This window comes from Ceratosolen solmsi, unplaced genomic scaffold (genome assembly GCF_000503995.2).
Source record: "Ceratosolen solmsi marchali unplaced genomic scaffold, CerSol_1.0 scaffold47, whole genome shotgun sequence".
NCBI lineage: Eukaryota > Metazoa > Arthropoda > Insecta > Hymenoptera > Agaonidae > Ceratosolen > Ceratosolen solmsi.
Genome location: NW_011948419.1, coordinates 8,251,621 through 8,272,371, shown reverse-complemented (window position 1 = coordinate 8,272,371; position 20,751 = coordinate 8,251,621). Strand labels below are relative to the sequence as shown.

At 21.4% G+C, this 20,751-nt stretch overlaps 3 protein-coding genes across 3 annotated transcripts; 1 reads left to right on the top strand and 2 right to left on the bottom strand.

Moving 5' to 3' along the window:
- The first annotated feature begins 292 nt into the window (after window positions 1-292).
- LOC105360659 (F-box/LRR-repeat protein 3) lies at window positions 293-7,929 on the top strand. Its single transcript, XM_011497624.1, has 5 exons — window positions 293-515; window positions 901-1,120; window positions 2,274-2,519; window positions 3,678-3,845; window positions 7,853-7,929. The coding sequence occupies exons 1-5, from the start codon at window positions 293-295 to the stop codon at window positions 7,878-7,880; spliced, it is 885 nt and encodes a 294-aa protein (XP_011495926.1). The 3' UTR covers window positions 7,881-7,929.
- LOC105360660 (transmembrane protein 185B) lies at window positions 7,353-9,764 on the bottom strand. The gene is made up of 5 exons (XM_011497625.1): window positions 9,562-9,764; window positions 8,671-9,016; window positions 8,235-8,534; window positions 7,835-7,958; window positions 7,353-7,708 (listed from the first exon to the last, which is right to left on the bottom strand). Exons 1-5 carry the CDS (start codon window positions 9,597-9,599, stop codon window positions 7,500-7,502), a joined length of 1,017 nt encoding a protein of 338 aa, XP_011495927.1. The 5' UTR covers window positions 9,600-9,764; the 3' UTR covers window positions 7,353-7,499.
- A 3,218-nt stretch (window positions 9,765-12,982) lies between these two features.
- Window positions 12,983-14,597, bottom strand: LOC105360657 (odorant receptor 22c-like). Its single transcript, XM_011497623.1, has 6 exons — window positions 14,068-14,597; window positions 13,700-13,994; window positions 13,505-13,604; window positions 13,326-13,436; window positions 13,102-13,257; window positions 12,983-13,033 (listed from the first exon to the last, which is right to left on the bottom strand). The coding sequence occupies exons 1-6, from the start codon at window positions 14,552-14,554 to the stop codon at window positions 12,983-12,985; spliced, it is 1,200 nt and encodes a 399-aa protein (XP_011495925.1). The 5' UTR covers window positions 14,555-14,597.
- Window positions 14,598-20,751: the final 6,154 nt, after the last annotated feature.

Genomic DNA, 20,751 nt, shown 5'->3' with positions numbered 1-20,751 from the left:
TAGCTCGATATTTTTCTGACTTTTATTTTTTTTAACAAGTAACTTCTGTAAGGTTAATCGTTCTGTAGAAAGATTTTTAACTTAAATAATCTTAAACTTTTCGATCAAGTATTATTATAATTGCTATTAATTAATTAACGAACTTCTAGATCATTATGTCAAGAACTCCTTACAATGGTTCTTTTTATTTTTTATTTTATCAGCAATTTATTATTAAAATCGACTAAAAGTAACATAATTATAACTTAATATATAAATAGTTTATTTATTAAATACACTATGAACTTTATATATGATCGCTTTAATAAATGAAGATCAGTCAAAATTTGTCGATGTTGATAACAATCGTTTTCCGATGGCTTTAACAATATCTTCGGAAAAAGATTCACTAGATAATAATGTGTTAACATCTATGTACTTTGGCGAACCATTTTTATCCATTTCACCATCTAACTATTCAACAACGTTACAATTGACACACAATTACAAAAACAGTTCACAATTAACAGCGAGAGGTATCTATTATAATCAAGGAATATATTCTTTTCAAAAAGTTTCTTTAAGCCTATGTTCTTACGTTCTGACTTTGCATATTCATTTCTTACTTATATTATAGTTATGTAATATTTTATTAGTATTATATTTTCCATATTTTTGAAAGATTATATAATCTTATATTATTTTATTTTATTATATTATATTATATTATCTTCATTTTATATTTAAGACATTAAAAACATTATATAATTATATATAAACAATCGACGTTTTATAAATTTAATTTAATTAAAAACATAATTTCTGTATATTTTCACGATAGTAAGAATTTTTTTTTTTTTGGGAGAAGAAATTGCAATTTTTTTTAAAGATTATTCTAAATTTTGAAACATTTATTGGAAGGTATTGTACAACTAACGAGCTTTTGCAACAGCATTCGGGAATTATCTCTACCTTATTCGATGCTTAGTGAGCAACTCGTAAAAGTACTCTGTGATACCGAGTCAATTCGCTTGGAAACTCTCCGAGTAGAGGCACATCCGGACATAAAGCCCGCCTCAAAAGTTAGTCATGAGGCGTGGACCAGCTTCACTAATCATTTTCCAAATATCAATTTCGTTTTGTAAGTACAACTTCTTTTACCTTCTGATTATTTACATTCACATACTAACTTTATGGATTATTATATTACGTAGAAATGTCGTTTTAATAACATAAAATAATAAGGAACATTTTTTATCACTTCATCATGAAAGAATATAAATAATAAAAGAGATATTGTCGTTTATTACATTATATATATATATATATATATATATATAAATTTAAGACATACATTTAGATATTTAAATTTGAATAAATAACATACGAGTGAATTTTTTTGAATGAATAAAATGAAAATGAAAATTATATTTTTAATTTACTAAATATTTAAGAATAACTCTTAAAAATAGAATATTGTAATCAGTAAAGAATTTATTATTCGAATAATAATGAAGGGAAAATAATTTTATTACTATTTAAGATATGTATATATTGAAAAAGTTAGGATATAGAACTAACATCTGCACTAACTGCTCGCATCTACAGACATAAAAAAGGTAAATTACATAAAATTTATTTTACTTCGCGCGAATATAATAATTAAAGAAAAACTCAAAAAATGTTAAAAATGCATGTCAATCGATCTCCTTTATTATTTCGTAAAAACTTAATTTCTGTATTCCTGAAGCTCCATAAGAACTTAATCTCAATCATTGAAATGATCACGTATATTCAATCTAACTTCTATATTTTAGCCATTAAGGCCTGATACATTATTTGCTACATTCTTTATTAAAGAATATAACTTTTTCATTTTAAATTTTATTTATTTTTCTTTATTGCATTGTGTCATAATAATTCAATATTATCTTTAATGTGCACTCGAATTTATCAAAGACAAATTTTATGCATTTTACATATCTGTGCGTGTAGTGCAATTTATAATATAGAATAGCTTTGAAGAATTGTAAAGCATTACATTTTACCAAATATTAAAAAATATACTTTAAAATACATTTTATAATGTATACTCGAAATATAAATATAGTAAATAATAAAAAATTAAATAAAAAAATACTATTTAATAAGATAAATATTTAAAATAAACGATTATTACGATACGATAATAAAATAAAATAATTGTATTTTGCTTATAAAATGATACAACTCTTAATAAATGCTTGATAATTACAACAAAAGTAAATATTAACGAGTAAAGAAATTGCCTACAGACTGACATTCTTGACAGAAGCAAAGGACTACAATGAGTTGTTAGTGCCGTATGTGCCACTCACGCATCTCTATTTTGGAGATGGAGTGCCGTCATCTGTCGTGGAAGGGATTGGCGAGCGATGTCCTCATCTTGAAGAGCTAGTGATTGGTGCCTACGGTCCAAACCCGATTGATGAAACTCTTATATCTGCAGCAAGAGGCTGTCTACGACTTAGTGCCGTCGGACTCGGAGACTGCGAGCTCACGTAATCTTTGTTTATTTACCACTTATTTTCAGAATTTAAATTATATATAAACCATTTCATTATAATTTTTCAATGATTTATATGTCAAAGAATAAACATTAAAAAACTAGTTTCATATTTAATTTTAATATTACTAATTTTTACGAAATAACCATCACATTTTTAATTGATAATAATATAATTACGAAATAATGAATAATTTATTGTTTATTGCATTATTTTATTGATAACAAAAAAATCAAAAATAATTTTCTGAGTGAAGTAATTATTTAAGAAAATTGTATATAGATATCAATGGAAATTAAAATTAGTTAGATATCCTAAATAAAATTTTAGTCAACATTATATTATTTTTTAACTATAATTGATAATACATTTAATTTAAAAAAATATGTATATCAATAAATTTTATTTTCAATAAAAATTTTAACCGTTGCATTAACTTGGTTTTTAAAAATATTAATAGTTTTATATTAAATTTCATTATTTTCACTTGGATTAAAAATTTAAATAGTTTTATTTAATACATATACAATGAATAAATATCCAAATTCAATGCTTAATATATAAATATAAAGTACATATTGATCGTTCATTATAAAAGAGAATGAAAAATGTTATGCATACATCAACCTGCTTTATTAAACTTACGTTTTGCTACAATAACATTTGTCTGATAATTTTATTGTTGAAGATGTTAATAAGAATTTATTCATGTACTTATTACACTTTTATAATATTTATGATACATACTCTGTAAGAACATTATAAGTACTGAAAAATAGATAAATCCTTATAATAAAAATAAAAGGATATTTTCAACAGTTGTAATATTTTTTATAGAATGGTACATCATAATAATTACTTTATGCTGTTAACAATATTATGAGATAACTAATTAACATTTAAGGTATTTATATTAAAAAATAAATAAGTCACATAAAATATCAAATTATTGGTATGACAATGAAAGTAATAAAAATTCTATGTTTATCACTTAGCAAAGCTTAAAATTATTCTTAAAAATAAAATTCATAGAACAAATAATGTTTTAAATTTTATTTTTAGAATTGAGAAAATATATTTACTTAAATACATTTTATAATATTAACGTATAATTTTAATATTTTTCAATTGAAACATTTTTTTTTTTTTTAGTTGTTCCAGATTTATTGAATTTGTTGGTCTCTGCTGTGAAAGATTAAAAATTTTGTATGTTTCGGATACATCTTTGATTGAAAACTCAGAATATAGTATAACAGAAGTTGCTGAAAAAGTATCATCCCTTTTAGGAAAATCTTGGAAACCTAATTATGTTCCATATTGGTAATAACAAATTATTTCAAAGTATTTATACAATCATTCAATATTTGTATAGTTAATATATACATTATCTCATAAAAGTATTTAAAATATTATTTAAAGCGTATTTATACCTTTGAAAACATTTTTATATTAAAAAAATACGTATAACAATTATATTGTAATTAAATTGTAATAAAAAAGAAAAATTATATATATGCAAGTAACTCGTAGTAAATTTATATACATTTCCTCTACATTTTAATACAAATAAATAAATATTGTAATAAATTACAATAAGTCTTCGATTTAAAATTAAAATAAAGATTAATATTTAAATTTTTAATATTAAACCAAATTTCAAAATATTTAAGGTTTTATTGTTAATGTAATTTATATAATAAGAAAAAATAGAAATTTGGTTAAATAACATTTCCTCTTTGGAAAAGTATTATATCCTTTTTTATATAAAATAAAATATCATCAATTAAATATAAAATAGTTTATAAAAATATCAGAAAAATCAAACATGTACAGCTTTTTTCTATTCAATAGATTACTTTACAAATAAGTGAACCTTTTAGCAACTACAATTTTTATTAATATTAACAATAAATTCCTGTAATTTAATTCTCTTATAAAATTTATTTTATCTCTTCAAATAAAAATTCATTCATATATTATAAGGTATGTTCAATTATTTATTAACAGAAAAGGTGCTTGTAAATGTATATGATAATGTATTTTTCGATACGTTTCCCAATTATTTTTCAACTAATAAAAATAATATAACACTAAATATAATCATTACTCTTATATGATTGTGTCATTTTAATAAAATTTTAATTATTGCATTTAAGCAACACGAAATAGTTCGTATATTTTATCCACTCATTATTAAATTAATATGGTATACATTAATAAAATTATAAAGTAAAATAAAGTTAATTATTATATAAATTCTTAATTTTGTAACAACAGTAAGTCTTTTACGACAATTCATTGTGACATTTTATCTATTCATAGATGCGTAGATTGTTCATAGATTCTTCGGTGTTAATATTTTTACAAATTATTTTAAGCTTAAATTTATTTAATCTAAAATGTATATTTGTTAGTCACATTTATAGAATTAAATATTTCATAATTAAAACATTAAATTATAAATGAAATGATTACAGTACTTTTAAAAATATTTGTATTATAAATAAATAACCTTTTTACCATTTTAATTATACTACTACTAATTTATATCTGTATTTTAATTTTTTTAGATTCGACAGTTATATTACTTATCATTTTAAATTGTTTTTATACATAGAATTCAGCAATATATGACGTAACATCAAATATAACAATTTTATCATAATTTAAATATGCTATTTATAGTTTACGTATCAAACCTGAACATATAAATATTACAATACCAAAATGCGAGACGGATATATGAATATTTCTTGATTGAATTTCGTAAAGTTGTAATTTAAAAATCAGTTAAAATATGTAACTAGCGATATTATTTTGTTTTAATTTTAAATTTAATTACCAAATACTGCTGTGATGGGGAAAAGTAATGATATTGTTAATATCACTGAATGTAGTATAAGTAATATTGTGAAATTATAGTCGTCAAAAAGTTCTGTAGAAAATATTTTATCTTAATATTCTATTTGTAATATTTAAAACGGAACTACCATAGATAGCTCATAATAGAGTCGAAGTTAATAAATATCTCGAGACATACGGAATTCGTAAATAATAAATTTAGATAGAGATACAAATTTCAAGTTTATATTTTGATCCTCTATTACAATTGCTTTCACGACATATTTAAAGTCGCTTGTTAAATAATCAAATACTGTATAAAGAAGACATTATCAAAAAGTAATATATGCAGAGTGGTTCTCTACAAGTTCTTAATATAAAGTATTTTTCATCCCACATTGAACATGAACGGATGATCGATTGATAACGACATAATACAATATATTTATGAAATTACATATGTAAAATATTCTTTTCTTGTATCACCATTTAATAAATTTTTAACTCAAAATTTAAATTACAATTTAACTGAACTAAAGATAAAATAATTATTATCGTAGAAATACTAGTAATAATAACAACCTCTATCCAATTAACTTTACTCAATGGGATGCAACCACTTAGTTTTTCCTTTAAATGGTAAAGACAAAAGACCATGATCTTAGGTTTTAAACAATAGAGAGAGATGGAAAACGATAAAACACTATCAGCTAAACACCGAGAAATAGGAACGTATTTCTCTCATCGTTGTATAAGTGTTACATTCAATTAATTTTTTAGAGTACCCGCTATCTTTGTCAATTATTGAAAAATCTCGACGTGCCTATTCATAATACACTCACATTCAAGCCATTTAAACTAAGTCATTTGTGCAAGGGAGTGTATTTAAAGCATAAATTAATGCAGTAGTTATAGTAAAAAATGTTAATAACAGTAGTAGCAGTAGTATAGTAGTTATAGTTTATCAATATACTTTATTATACGATTAGGTTGTTTTAAATATTCACTATTTCATTTTATTTGAAAGAAAGTAAAAGAAAATAAAACCACAAATCTTGATCTTTACACGAAACATATGCTATCTTATCAAGGATGAAATTTGATTTAATATCAATTAGCAAATAGCAACAGGTACATTTCACATTGAATGTTTATGAAACAGTAGTATTTTGTATGCAAAATATCAATTCATTAAATTATTACAAATAGTTTTAAAATATTAATTTTTAAAAGTTAATAGTTTTAAAAATATTGAAGTTACATTCAATTAACAAAAAAAAAAACTATATTAAAATATTCACATTTTAAGGAAACTTCCATTGACAAACTTAAATTATACAATAAAATGGTATTAATAAAATATCAAATTAATTAAATACAATCTATTTATAGTAGAAAAATTGTATGTACTGTATGATTTATAATCTGAATTTAAATGCTTTAAATCTTTTTTTCTAATATTATTTTCATAAATATTTGAAAAAAAAATATGAAACAAAATTATTTTTAAAAAGAACTTATTTAAAATAAATTAACTGAATTTTAAATATCAAATATAGAAGCTCGTTATCATCATTATTAAAAATACATTAAAACAACTCATTGATATATTAAATATTTCACTAATAACTAAACTTCTTGAAATTAAGAAATTTTATATAATTTTTTTTAAATCAATATTTTACTATGTTTATATTTAACTATCATTATCAATGAACTACCAGTGTTATGATGCTCCTATACTTATAAGAATTTTTATTTTGAATTAAACGATAGAAATTTAAGTTCAATAAAAATTTTACATTAGTTTTAAACTAATAAAATTTACAAAATAGAAAAAGACAATAATACCATTATAAATTACATGCTTTTCCTTACATAAGCTACTTCTTTTAATTTACTTTTAAAACGATTAATATAATATATAATACATTTTAAAAACTTTTTCTCTTTTAATAGCAAATTATTACTTCAATAATCCTTTTATAAAGAATCACTTCTTACAAATATTTGCTAGTTTGTTAAGATCCTCTAAGAAAAAATATTTTGATCATAGAGTCTGAGTTATAATTTCACAGTAAATCAGCATGGAAATCCATTTTCAATTTTGAATAACTATCAAAGACAATTTAATCAATCAGGCATGTCTATGGAAATTATGGGTTCTACAGGTTTTGTCAAATCTATTTTCTTAATATTTTTTTCATTTTTGTCAAATACAGTTGAATCAACTGGATGATCTTCAGCACTTCTTGGTTGATATGAAATATTACCATATTCTTGTAACAAAGGACATAGACCCAAAAGAAAATGACAAAAATCTTTTCTAATTCCAAACCACCCTAAAAAATAAATGAAATAAAAATTGTATAAATAAATTTGATGAAATGAAATATACAATATTCTATTTATAAATATATAAATTAATATAATTAAACTGTTTAATAAATCGTTTATATTTTACTAACATCGATTTCCTCCTTTAGCTCCAAAGGACATGGAGATGAGCGTTAAATGAGATAATAGTAATGGCATAGCTATTGTAGTATAATTAAGAGAAATATCACCATCTAATTTATTTGCCAGTAATACCTATACAATATTAACATAAAAATTTATGGAATAATAATGTAAGCTCTTAATTAATTCACTATTTAATTGCATTAAATTAATTATAATTATTTTAAATTTTAAAAGTTAGAATTTTATGATTTTTAAAATACATCAATAAAAAAGAATAAACATTTTTTTAAAGTATATTATGTATATTTATACAATATATGACAGTTGAAAAAATAAAAAATTTTAAGAGAAATATGTAAAAATTATGAGATATGAATAATAAATATATTGCTTTTTTATACCTACTTGAAACACCAATACTGGTACAACTAAAAATGTATATGCTAATGCTGTATTCAAGGATGTTCTCCTTTGTCTTGCATTAATTTGAGGTGTTCTTAATAAAACTGCAGCAAAGACTATAGCATACAAATCTGCAACAAGGGATAAACATAATAGAGCCCAAAATGGAACAAATACCACTTCCCAGCTCCATGTAACAAAACCATCTAATCTAAGTGCAAGAAAGATAAATTGTAAAATATTGACTGCACAAAATAGTTCAAGTTCAAAAGATCGATCATGTTTTACAGCCCAAATGCATACCTAAAAACAATACTTTTTGTAAATTTTATGCAAATAACAATAAAATAAATGTATTCTATTTTAATGGAAATTGATAACAAAATTGTAAAAAATTTATTGATTTAACAAAAATTAAAACTGAATATAGAATACTTACAGCAATTGATACAATAGAAATAAAAATTAAAGGTATGAACACAAGAATCCATAAATGTCGTTCAGATTCAAGTTTATCACAGACTAAAAGTTCAAACATTAACAAAATCAGATGTAATGCTAAAGTAATAAGCATTGCTTTGTAATGGACATATGCCTCTCCTTCAAGTCGTGAATGTGGATGTCTCCACCACACATAGCTACCAACTGTAGCACCTAAGATCACCATACCTTTCCAAAACCATATTGGGCTAAATACTGCCCAATAGTTCCATACAATAAAACCATCAAGTCGTAATACAAAAAGAGCAGTAAAGATCATCAAACAAGAATGTACCAGGAACTTGCTAAACAATAAAATTAAGGATATTATATAGCAACATCATATCCTAATATGTATATAATTAAATATTTAAATTTTTATTGCATAATTAAAATTAAAAATTAATATTTTAATTCTAATGACACAATTTTATATAATTTATATTTAATACAACAATATTATTATTAAAAAAAATAGATTTTAAAAATTATATATTTAATACTAACTAGTCTTAAAATATAAAAATACTCTAAATGCATTGAAAAAATCTATACAATCATAATACATATCAACACTAAATGTAACACAAAATATCGTAATGTAATTAAGGATTCCTTGTGCGAAATTAAAAAAAATGTATTTATAATCAAGTAATAATTCATTCAAAACAAAAGAACAGCTGAGCGCAATCTATAAACATGGCAACAATAAGAATTGGTTAGAGTTGAACATTAACCTAAAAGAGTAAAATCATGTGATACTTCGGCATTGTCGGATAATAAGTGATTAAAATATAATAACAAGATAATAAAATATAATAAAAAAATATATAATAAAGAATTATCTTACCTTGGATTAAAATCCTGAAAAAGCGTTTGTAAATTCATGACTTCTTGTATTTTCTAAGAGTTTGGTTGTTTGGAGTACGCCAAGATCTGAAAGAATCTAATGTAATAGTTTATTGTCGCGTTTTTCGACGCCACCAACAATAGAAAGTCGACCTGCTGGAGTTCATCCGCAACAACAATTTAATGGACTCAAAGAAATAAAACAAAACAATGGATTCAAGCTAGGATAAAATGACCAATGCCGATTATCATAATCTTCTTAATAATTGCAACACTTCAACAGGCTCCAAGGGCTCGGAACTATTCTCGGACATTTGCACGGTTTAACAAGCACTTTATGGGCAAATTTAATGCATAAAACCTTATTGTTGACCATGAAATAAATTGTAAAACTCCCTTGAGACTTTCTGTACATATAAAAACGGACAGAACATCAACAAGGAACAATTAGAAATTTGTAAAGTAACCCTGCGCTACCGCCCCTAGCGGTTAGACGTCGGAATTGCACAATATTCTCGATTGGTGCAGAACAAAAGGGTCGCATGTTCCGATGAAGACTTTCCAAAATCTTAAACAGTTCCAGGGCTCTTTTAGCTTTCGCAAATTTTATATTACATTTTATATTAAAAGTATTTAAAATCATTATATAAAATAATTATTAAATAATTAAATGTTATTTAATCATCATGTCAAGTGTTAAAATTGTACCTAAGTTCATATTTTGAATTTAATTTGACTCCTTCACGATAAGTTATGTAAAATTAATCAACAAACGGAATAAGGAAAAATTTTTTAAATAAAATATTTTTATTTACATACATAAATAGAGTTTTAATGTATTAGTTATACAACATCCAAGATTAAAATAACATATATTCATATAATTGTTATATGATATTGATATATGATATATAATAATCTAAATAATAAATTTCTGCGTTAATCCTGGATTTCACAGTCTCTCCTGGACAAGATTTGTATCACATAGTTAACTGAATTTTATCAATATACAAAATATGACCAATCTCTTTATTCAATAGAAATAGTATGTGCAAGAATAAAGCTTTAGCATTACTTTGCTGGCAACCACTTTCATATATATTAAAGTAATAATAACTCTATAAAGTAATAATACAGCGTTTACAACTAAAGCAAATTTTCTTTTTTGACTGCAAATTTCAAATGGTCTAAATCTATTAGGTCAAATCGCTGTAGGACAGTTAATCCTTCGGGTAATGACTAAGCCAGTCCAATGACTACAAATTATTTAAAGATTTTTTTTAACTCAATGTGTAAATAATCATAACTAATATTTTGTGCGCCATTTATTCTCGACTTGAGACATCTTATACTTTCGAAGTCTACACTTATACATTTTACATTATTGTTAAGAAACTTCGTATTATATTATTTGATACAAATTAAAATATTAATAACCTCAGTATTAGAATTGTATTGTGCAGTATTGGATTGTTCATATTCGTATAGCGAATACATGAATAAATAAAAAAATCCAATTTCGTAGATATAAACGAAATCTTTATATTTTAGAAAAATTAAATATATATTTATTTATATTTAATTTTATAAGTAATGCATTTAAATTACAAGTTTAGTTTCTTCTGTATTCATCTACAATGTGATCATTATAACTGCTCGATATTAAAATACCATAATCCGAATATGTACTTTTTGAAATATGAAATTGGGACAAATGTAAATAACATATACTTTTAATATCTCAAAATTTGCTAGTTTGTAATAATAAGCTCAGATTATTACAAAATTGAAGTCCCAATTTTATATTGAAGAAACTTTAAAAATCTCAAAAATAAATGAAAAGATCATCAAAAAGATTGAAAAATAATATTTTATATGGAAGCAATTTAAAACAAATTTATTATATTTAAACAAATATAAAATATGAGATTTTTAAATATAACTACATCTCTAAATTAATAAAAGCAACGATATTTTGTTTTCTAATTGATGTAATAATAATATATAATTGAAATCTAAATATAAGTAATACTTGTTTAAAATCGGGCAACATAACATTAATTTTTAAAGAAATCATTTCCCAAAATGTTTTTAAACGTATCACAAATCTCAATTAATTATTCATATCGTAATAACATATATTTTTAAATAATAAGTAGTTTTATACCTTAAACTGTATATTTTTAAGAAAATATACAGATATTTTTCTATAATTTTCATTTTTCATTATCTGTAATATCTTAATAATGTGCTTAGTTAACGTACAATTAGTAAATCTGTTATTATAAATAAAATTAATTAATATATCATATAATATTTATACAACATTAAATATCATCCAACATAAAATTACATTTATTTTATTAATTATTTTATTAATTACTTAATCCAATATCTAACATATTTCCAATATGCATAATAATAATGTTAAAGTAAAATCAAATATTAAAATACTTTATAATTTCTTAATTTGCGTATATATTAAATAGGTTTAATTTAATACAATGAAGGATTTTATAAGATTTGTAACATAAACTTTATGTAAAGCCGAAATATTAAATAAATTTATTAAATAAAATATTAGCGGCATATTGTTATATTTAAGCACTATTGCAATTATGATTAAAATACAAAATTGGGTAAGATAAAAATTTAAACTAAAACAACTTTGGATTTTTTAAAAATAAATCTACATTACTAATCAATTTGTTCAATTTTTAAAAGACATTTTTAAAAGCGAAAATATTCTAAAAAAATAATGTATGAATAATATTTATTTAAAAATTTATTTAATAAAAATAAAAAATATTAAAAATATAATAGTATAAAATAATACAAAAATAAGATTTATTATAATAGATGACAAATACAAAATTAATATTAATTATGCATTTATAAATTATATAGAGGCATAACTATCTATGCATAGTATGTAAAATCTTTGATATATATATCTATATTAAATCATAGTGTTAACGTTATGATACAATTTTTCTTTATTTTAATAATTCAATTTAGGATATTCATGATATGTTATCTATTTAAATTATTTTAAAATTTCTTTAATTTACTCATAAAAAGAATTTTCGAAAGAAAAGTAGAGTAATCATTTGTTGATAAAGATAGAAAAATCTGGCATTATTTTTCAAAATCATAATTTTCATTGTTATATTAATATTATGAAATATAAAATTGTCAGTTATAAGATGAGTTTGTTATTAAGTGATCATCTTGAACTTGACTTAACTTAGAATACGTCCTAGAACAAGTTTTATTTTATATATATTAATTCTTTTAGAGATTTTAAGTAATAAATAAATAAAAATAATATTAATGTTCAATAAAATATATTTTAATAATAAAAGGATATTTTAAATCGTCAATTATTAATTATGAAGAAGTAAAAATTTGATTTAATTTATTTAAATGAAATTTCGTAAAAAAGATAGATATGCCATTGCCGATTTCATAATCTGAAAATTTTATGAAAATTACAACTGATGATATGATTTATTATTACTTTCACTAGAATAAAACATACATTTGTAAACATCGTGAAAGAAAAGTCGCCAAAACTTCCAGCTACTAATGAAAGTGGTTGTTGTGAGCATGTAATACAAAATATTATACTCTTTTGATCTTTTATAGGCAAATCGTACCACTGACATTGATAAAATGCATTTGAAATATTAACACTCTATTAACATATATATATTAAAATAATAAAATTACTTATATAAAACTAAATATTAATGTTTATTGTACCTCGTGAATGAGATATTCTCCTACCCAGCAGTGCGTATAGAGCCGGAAAGTATTTAAAAAACCATAACCGAAAAATGTTAATAAGTTTGTCATTTGTCCATAAGATACATTCTAAAATAATAGTTTATTTATCAAAAGAATATCATATTTTATATTAATATTTAGATTAATATACACACCAACTGCACTTGATAAATAAGAATACAAATTCCTACGCTTGCACCAATAAAATGAACAAATAAACACAGTCGATATACAGCTTTAAGTTTTAATCCAATTCTATAAAAATAATTTCAGTTAATTAAATCAATACCTCTTTTAAATTTAGCGTTTAAAAGATTAATGTTAAAAAAACTAATAAAAATGAATTATACATTATTAACTCTTGATGTCGTTGGATAATCTGGCGAAACTCTTTCATTTCATTCATTACATTTAAATTATTAATTCTAATAGAGAGAACTCCTAATTGACCACATAGATGTAGTATGATACTTAATGTTAAACAATCCATTGAAGTTTGTGTAAAAATAATTATGAATAGTAAAGGAATCTGAGAAATATACGTAATAATGTAACGCTTTATGTTTGTTACTTTATATAAAATGTGTATTCGATATGGCAAATCATAATTAATAGTCACGGTTGAATTAAAATTTTTCGTAAAATCTGTAATTATAAAAGGATACTTTTTATTATAATTATCAGTCTATAAAAGCTTATTAAAATTGTGTCTACTAACGTAATTGTCGTATGAGAGGCTTCGTAAAGTAAAGCATTGCTGTGAGTACTATAGATACAACGCCTATTTTGATAAAAAATTTGGAACGTACATTGTAAGATAAAAACATACTTCGTTCTTCATCATTTTTATAATTTTTTATAGAAAAATCTAACAAAAATTGATTAAGTAATGTACCGTAATATTTATTATATCTTCTCATTGTGTATAAACGTATACAAATTTGTAAAAGTGTAATACTTTCCACTGTGGTGCCAATAATATTTACCAAATTCAGAGATTTCAAGGCATAATAAAGTGCTATATAATTTAGTATGAAAGCATAGCATAAATAACAAAATAAACTTACAAAAATTAAGTCACTTTTATTATTGGGCCACAAGCCTAAAGTTGACATAAGATATTTATTCCATAATATTAAAATTCGTGCTTCATCAAATACTTTTTGATTGAGTTTATCATGTCTATCCCATTTAATTATCTTCATACTTCTTTCAATTAGGACTGAAATGATTTGTAATATATTTACAAGAACGTGAACTTTAATAGCATGATTTTATTGTTCTTATAATTTTAAGGATTTAATATTGTAAACTATAAGTATATATGTCAAAGTTTATGCGCTTTTTTAATAATTCAAATACAGATAACTTTTATAATGCTAAGGAAATAAAATAGCTAATAAAACTATTCCAATAATATACCTATCAATTTTCTATAATCATACCTGCCTACATAAAGTACCTACAATTATTATTAAAGATTTCATACAAAATTTCCTATAATGGAGGGTGTGCTTTTGCTCAATAAGATTATTTCATTGGGTATATATGAGAAACGGAAGTTCTAGAAGGACTTAGTAATTTTCTTTTAAATGATTAATTATAGTAATATAAAGTCTATTCAATTTTACATATTTTATGGATAAATAACCTTTTTTATGATACTTTATAATAAAATTAAGACTATAGAATATATAAAAATCAAAAAGTATAAACTATAAATAATTAAAAAATTATAAATATATATTATAAAAACAAATTTGCTCTGTCGAGTACTTTTATGGGTTAAGTGTAATTCTCTACAATCATATATATATAATAATAAATCTAATAGATATAAGTAACAATAATATTATTCATAACGATTTAATAAATTTAATAAACAATAAAATTGGTAATGAAAATATAATAAATATAATAAACAATAATGTTAGCAATAAAAATATAATAAATAACCAAATTGTTTAGAAATAGATAATATTTTAATAGTTGCATTATTTCTTACTGAGAAATAAATAATATTTCTGATAATTTGTACAAAAAATTATAAAGGCCATAAATGTTTCCATTATTTTGAAATTTTATTTATGTAATATATAGTTTATCATATATTTTCAATACAAGTTATAATTAATTATTATTACCTGTATATTTCCTTATATAATCAAATTACGAGATATTTTATCTAGAATATATATGACAAATATATGTATTTATCCTTAATACAGCTTTTATTTTATTGAAAATGTACGTTCAGATAAAAGAAGGTGTAATACTTGAAATATTTTTATTGTTATAAATATATAAATATAATTTATTAATATAATTATATCGTTTTTAATCATTGGAAAGTTAATTTATGTACATAAATATGTGTTGTATATCTAAAATACATTTTCAATAATTTTTTTATATTTTATTATTTATCAGCATGTAAGCAATTTACTTTATAATTGAACAAACTTCTGAGACATTAATGAGTTACATTTTTAACTGGTTTGGTTACATTACTACTTCAGGAACTATGATCCAATAAACTATGAAAACCATTTAATTGATTAATTATTATTAGTTATATTATTTTTGTTTTGTAACACGATAACGATATATGGTTATAGAATATCATACAATCAAAGAAAGATATCTTCAAATTAGTTATATATTCGTAACTACTAAATTATTCATATTATATATAAAAACTAATTATATCATTTAATTTTTACATCGACTTATTCGTAGGGCGTGCTAGTTGCAATATTTCCAATTATTTTATGTAGTTCTATCTTCTTGTCTATTAACGTAATAGACAACTAATTTTCCAAAACTGACTTGTATTAATAATACGTAAATAATATTGCAAATTATTTTTAACATCATTATAAATACAATTTTTAATTATTACATAAAAACCAATGAGTTAGAAATTTAATTAGTTTTAAACCTAAAAGACTATAAAAATCAGAAATATTACTTATAATAAAATACCACAAAAAACTTCGTTTTTTTTTAAAAAATTGCGTTTCTAATATTGTTAATTAAAAAGAAAACTTAAAAATTTTTTATATCTATTTTTATAATAATAGTTTTTGTAATAAAAACACTCTTAAACTACATTTAAAATTTTAGTGTTACATTAACTGGAATTTTTTTTAATGGTATAAGTGCAAATACATGTGTGGAAATACATATATATACATAGTTTGTGTGAGCGCGCACGCGTACATGCGGGAAAGGAAAAAGGCATTAGGAACTCAAGTTTGTTAATAATTCCAATAACTAACAACGTTCTTCGTTCTTCTTTATTCGTTGTTGACATGCCTATAGATTCGTTAAGAAATGCCCATACAAAATTTGATATTTACAGATGTTATATGCAGAAGCTAATAAAATGAAATTCATCCTAATAACTTCAAGAGCTTTCCTCTTTGTCTTTATAAGAAGTTCTTTTCATATTATTTTCCGATCTGGAATTTTTATTGTATTGCCCAAAATCTGTAATCAGGTATTAAAATTATTAAATAGCATTCGCTTTGAATGTATAGTTTTGATGTCTTATTTTTTTCTGATTTTAGGTTGAATTAAAATTAATTTGTAATGTATTATATATATATATAATATATAATAATATATATATATATAATATATAATAATATATATATATATATATATAATATATTATATAAAATATGTGATTATATATTTTACATAAAATATGAATTTTTAATAACTTCAAATTATATTATTTTCTTTTATCTGGACAATTAATATACTTAATAATGATGTCTACTAAATACGTATTTATATTTATTTAATTTAATACAAGACCAAATCTAAAATAATTTATTATAAGATAATATTTCAATGTTTCATTAAAGTATTCTTATCAATAAAGTAAATAAATTTTATATGAAAATAGAAAATCTTTGATCGTGGTACTATTTGCTTTTTTCATTTATAAATTATAAAAATTCATTTCAAGAAGATGAAATAATCTAAAAACCTATGTAAATTTGTGATCAATAAACGAAGGATTATAATTATTTATCTACTTATTATATTTAATTTATCCTATAATATCAAAAGCGGAGAAGTAGCTAAAATATTTCTTTTATTTATATATATAATATAATATTTTTTGTTAAATTAATATTGATTTAAAAGTTTAGTATATCAAATGAAATTGATTAAAATATATCTTAAATGTTCAGAATTAAACAGGTACGCTATTGATTAAATAAACATGAACGTCTAGATATAGTTCCAGAAAATATTTGCTAAAATTATTTAATTAATTAAAACATCAAAAACTTAAAAGAATGGAACTTATTTCAATCAGTTAAAATAAAAATATAAGAATGAAATATCTTTCGATATTATTTATTTCAAACTCTATTTAATATCTCGATTTAGTACGGACAGAAAGATCATAAATGTAAGTATTTTTGAGTTATTTAATGACATAAATATTACTTCTCTTTTTAAAGTTCGTTTTTCTATTTTAATAAATAACTTTTTGGAAAATTTATTGATTTAATAAAAATGCTCAATTAATAATATATATAATATTAATCATAAATGTATAAGAAATTAGTTGTTATATTAGTCGAAAATATGTCGGAACAGTTGTTCAAGATTTGGGGAAACTTTTTAAAATAAATTCGGAAACTGTTATTGACTGCATTTTATTATTTTTTCATGCAAGAACTAATTAAATTGTTATTATATTATAAATATTTGTTTATACTAATATCATGTAACTCGTATCTATTATTCGTATAATATTTTTAACCTTAATTTAAAAAGGTCAGAATAAATAAAAAATCAGATGATCAATAATAAGTAATATATATATCTCATTATTACTACTATTATGTTTTGCTATTTTCATATAGTTCATAGTGTACTTGCAGATATTTTATTTGTTCAATATATATTTTTGTTAAATGTATACAATTTTACTATAAAATGTTACTTGTAAATAAAAAAAATTACCAATACAATAAAAATATATTAAATATAAAAGTTATATTAAAAAAAGGTAAAAAAAAAAATTATATATGATATAAGTATCTTATGTGAGGTGCAGTATCCATTGTAAATTATTGAAATTTATACGAATTCAATTTTATTGGTCTACAATAAAGTAATATTAATACACTTTTTATGTAAAGTCTCAACTAAATATGTTCATTTTGTATTGTTATTTCAAAAATTTGATAAAAATCTTAACTGAAACAGTGATATACTTTAAATTAAATTATAATATAAAAAAATTATTATGATCTAGTATTAATAAATATATTTTGTTGAAGCATTTATTGAAAATATTATGAATTAATTTATGACAAAGTTTAATATTATCTATACTTTTAAGTTTTAGTTATGGCATCATTATTTCTTCTTTAGTTCAGCAAATCATCCAAAAGTTGAATACATAATTTCTGAAATAAATACAAATTATCTATATATGTATTTTGTATTATAATTATAAAATTTATACAATTATATTATTTTTTAATATTATAATCTTTGGAAGGATCGTAAAAATTGAACGTCAATTTAAATTCAATTTTTGTTTTCTGTTACTAATCATTAGAAATATAAAGGCATAATTTAAAAACATATCTGAAAAGTTTTTAAAACTCCAACAGATTATCAATTACATTTTTATTAATCATGACTATATATAATAGTTAAAATGACAATATTTTTATTAATAAGTATTCGTATTAATATTTTTATTAATAATTTGTATAACCAAGAGTGAACATAAATTAATAACTTTAAGTAATTAATAAATTCATACTCTAATACTACAATTTTGTTTTTAATTATTAAAACAATTTTTATTAAAATTAAATAAATATCATTGTGTAAAATAAAGTTATTTTTAGAAAATCTTGGTAAAATTGTGAATTCATTTTATAAAATGTTTTATATAATGGAAAATATTATTATAGAATAAAATATGTATATACTAATTATATATAATGAATTTCATTCATTTCTAAGTACGTCAAATTAAAACATTTTTATGAACACCTGTAAATTTATATGCTTTTACAATATGTGCAATACTGGCTATTTTTCCTTTTAATTTAAGATTTACAATTGTAAATAATATGTATTCATTCGTCCAAAGAAAAACGTGATTATATATTTTAGGGTATATTGACATACATTTTATCGATGCTGTAAGTTACAAATAAGAGCAACTTACCAATTGCTAATTTTATTCAAATAATAATAAATACATTATATACCTTAGTTATATAATCTTTATCAATTATAGACTCATTTAACATAAACATAATTATAAAAATTTTATTCTCACTAAATATTAAAAATTTTAACTTATAATTTTAAAAAAGGAAAATAATGTAGATGAAATTAATCAAGTATATTTAATTAAGTATCAGTTAAATAAAATTCTAAATTTTTTGGATAAATGTTTATGATAATTAAAGATTAATTAATATTAAAATAAGAGTTATTATTATTTTTAACTTAAATAATAAAGTAAATATTATTTTTCTATATTAAAAAATACATTACTGATTTATTACAGCTTCGATTTCAATTATTATAATTTAATTATAATACAACTACTGTAAATATTTAAATAACATTTTAAAACTCATGCCAAGTTTAAAAAAACTATATATATACGTGCGCGCGAGCTTGTATATCTATAAAGTAAAAACTTTTATTTTGTAAAAAGTTATTTTCTTAATGATAAATGATCTTATTTATAAGAAAGTGTAATAAATTACGAAGTTTATCCCAAAAAGTTTGAAAGAAATGAAAGTAGTTTTCCGTAAATGATAATTTAAAATGGTTCTTAGTTTTGGAAAGTTCATATAAATTGCAAAAGGCAAAATTAAAAAAAATAGGTTATTTTTCATATAATCTGAGTTTCACTTATTAAATTATTTCAATTATTAAATTTGTTCCAATTATGACATCGAAAAATTTATTGTAACTCTATACTTGCACAGTTATGACATTATTTATCTTTTGAAATTTGTTTTCGTAATGTAGAATTTATAATTATTGTCTCTTTTATATAAAAAAACATACATCAAATTTTGATTTATTTCTTAATAATTAATTGATAAACATTTTTAATTTCATTTTTATATTGCATTCCTTAATTTTCTTAACTTTAATTATAAAATTAATGCGCCTTATATTTTATAATTCTATTAAAATTAATTTCACATTATTTTCCTTGCCATTATAAAAAATAGAACGACGAAAAAAATTAAAGTAAGAATGTACATATGTATTTTTCAGATTTTAATACACTATATTTTTAAGCAAATTAGATTTATAATATTAAATAAACATCAAGAGATAAGTATGAAGAATAAAATTAATTTTTTTATGATAAATCTTTGTA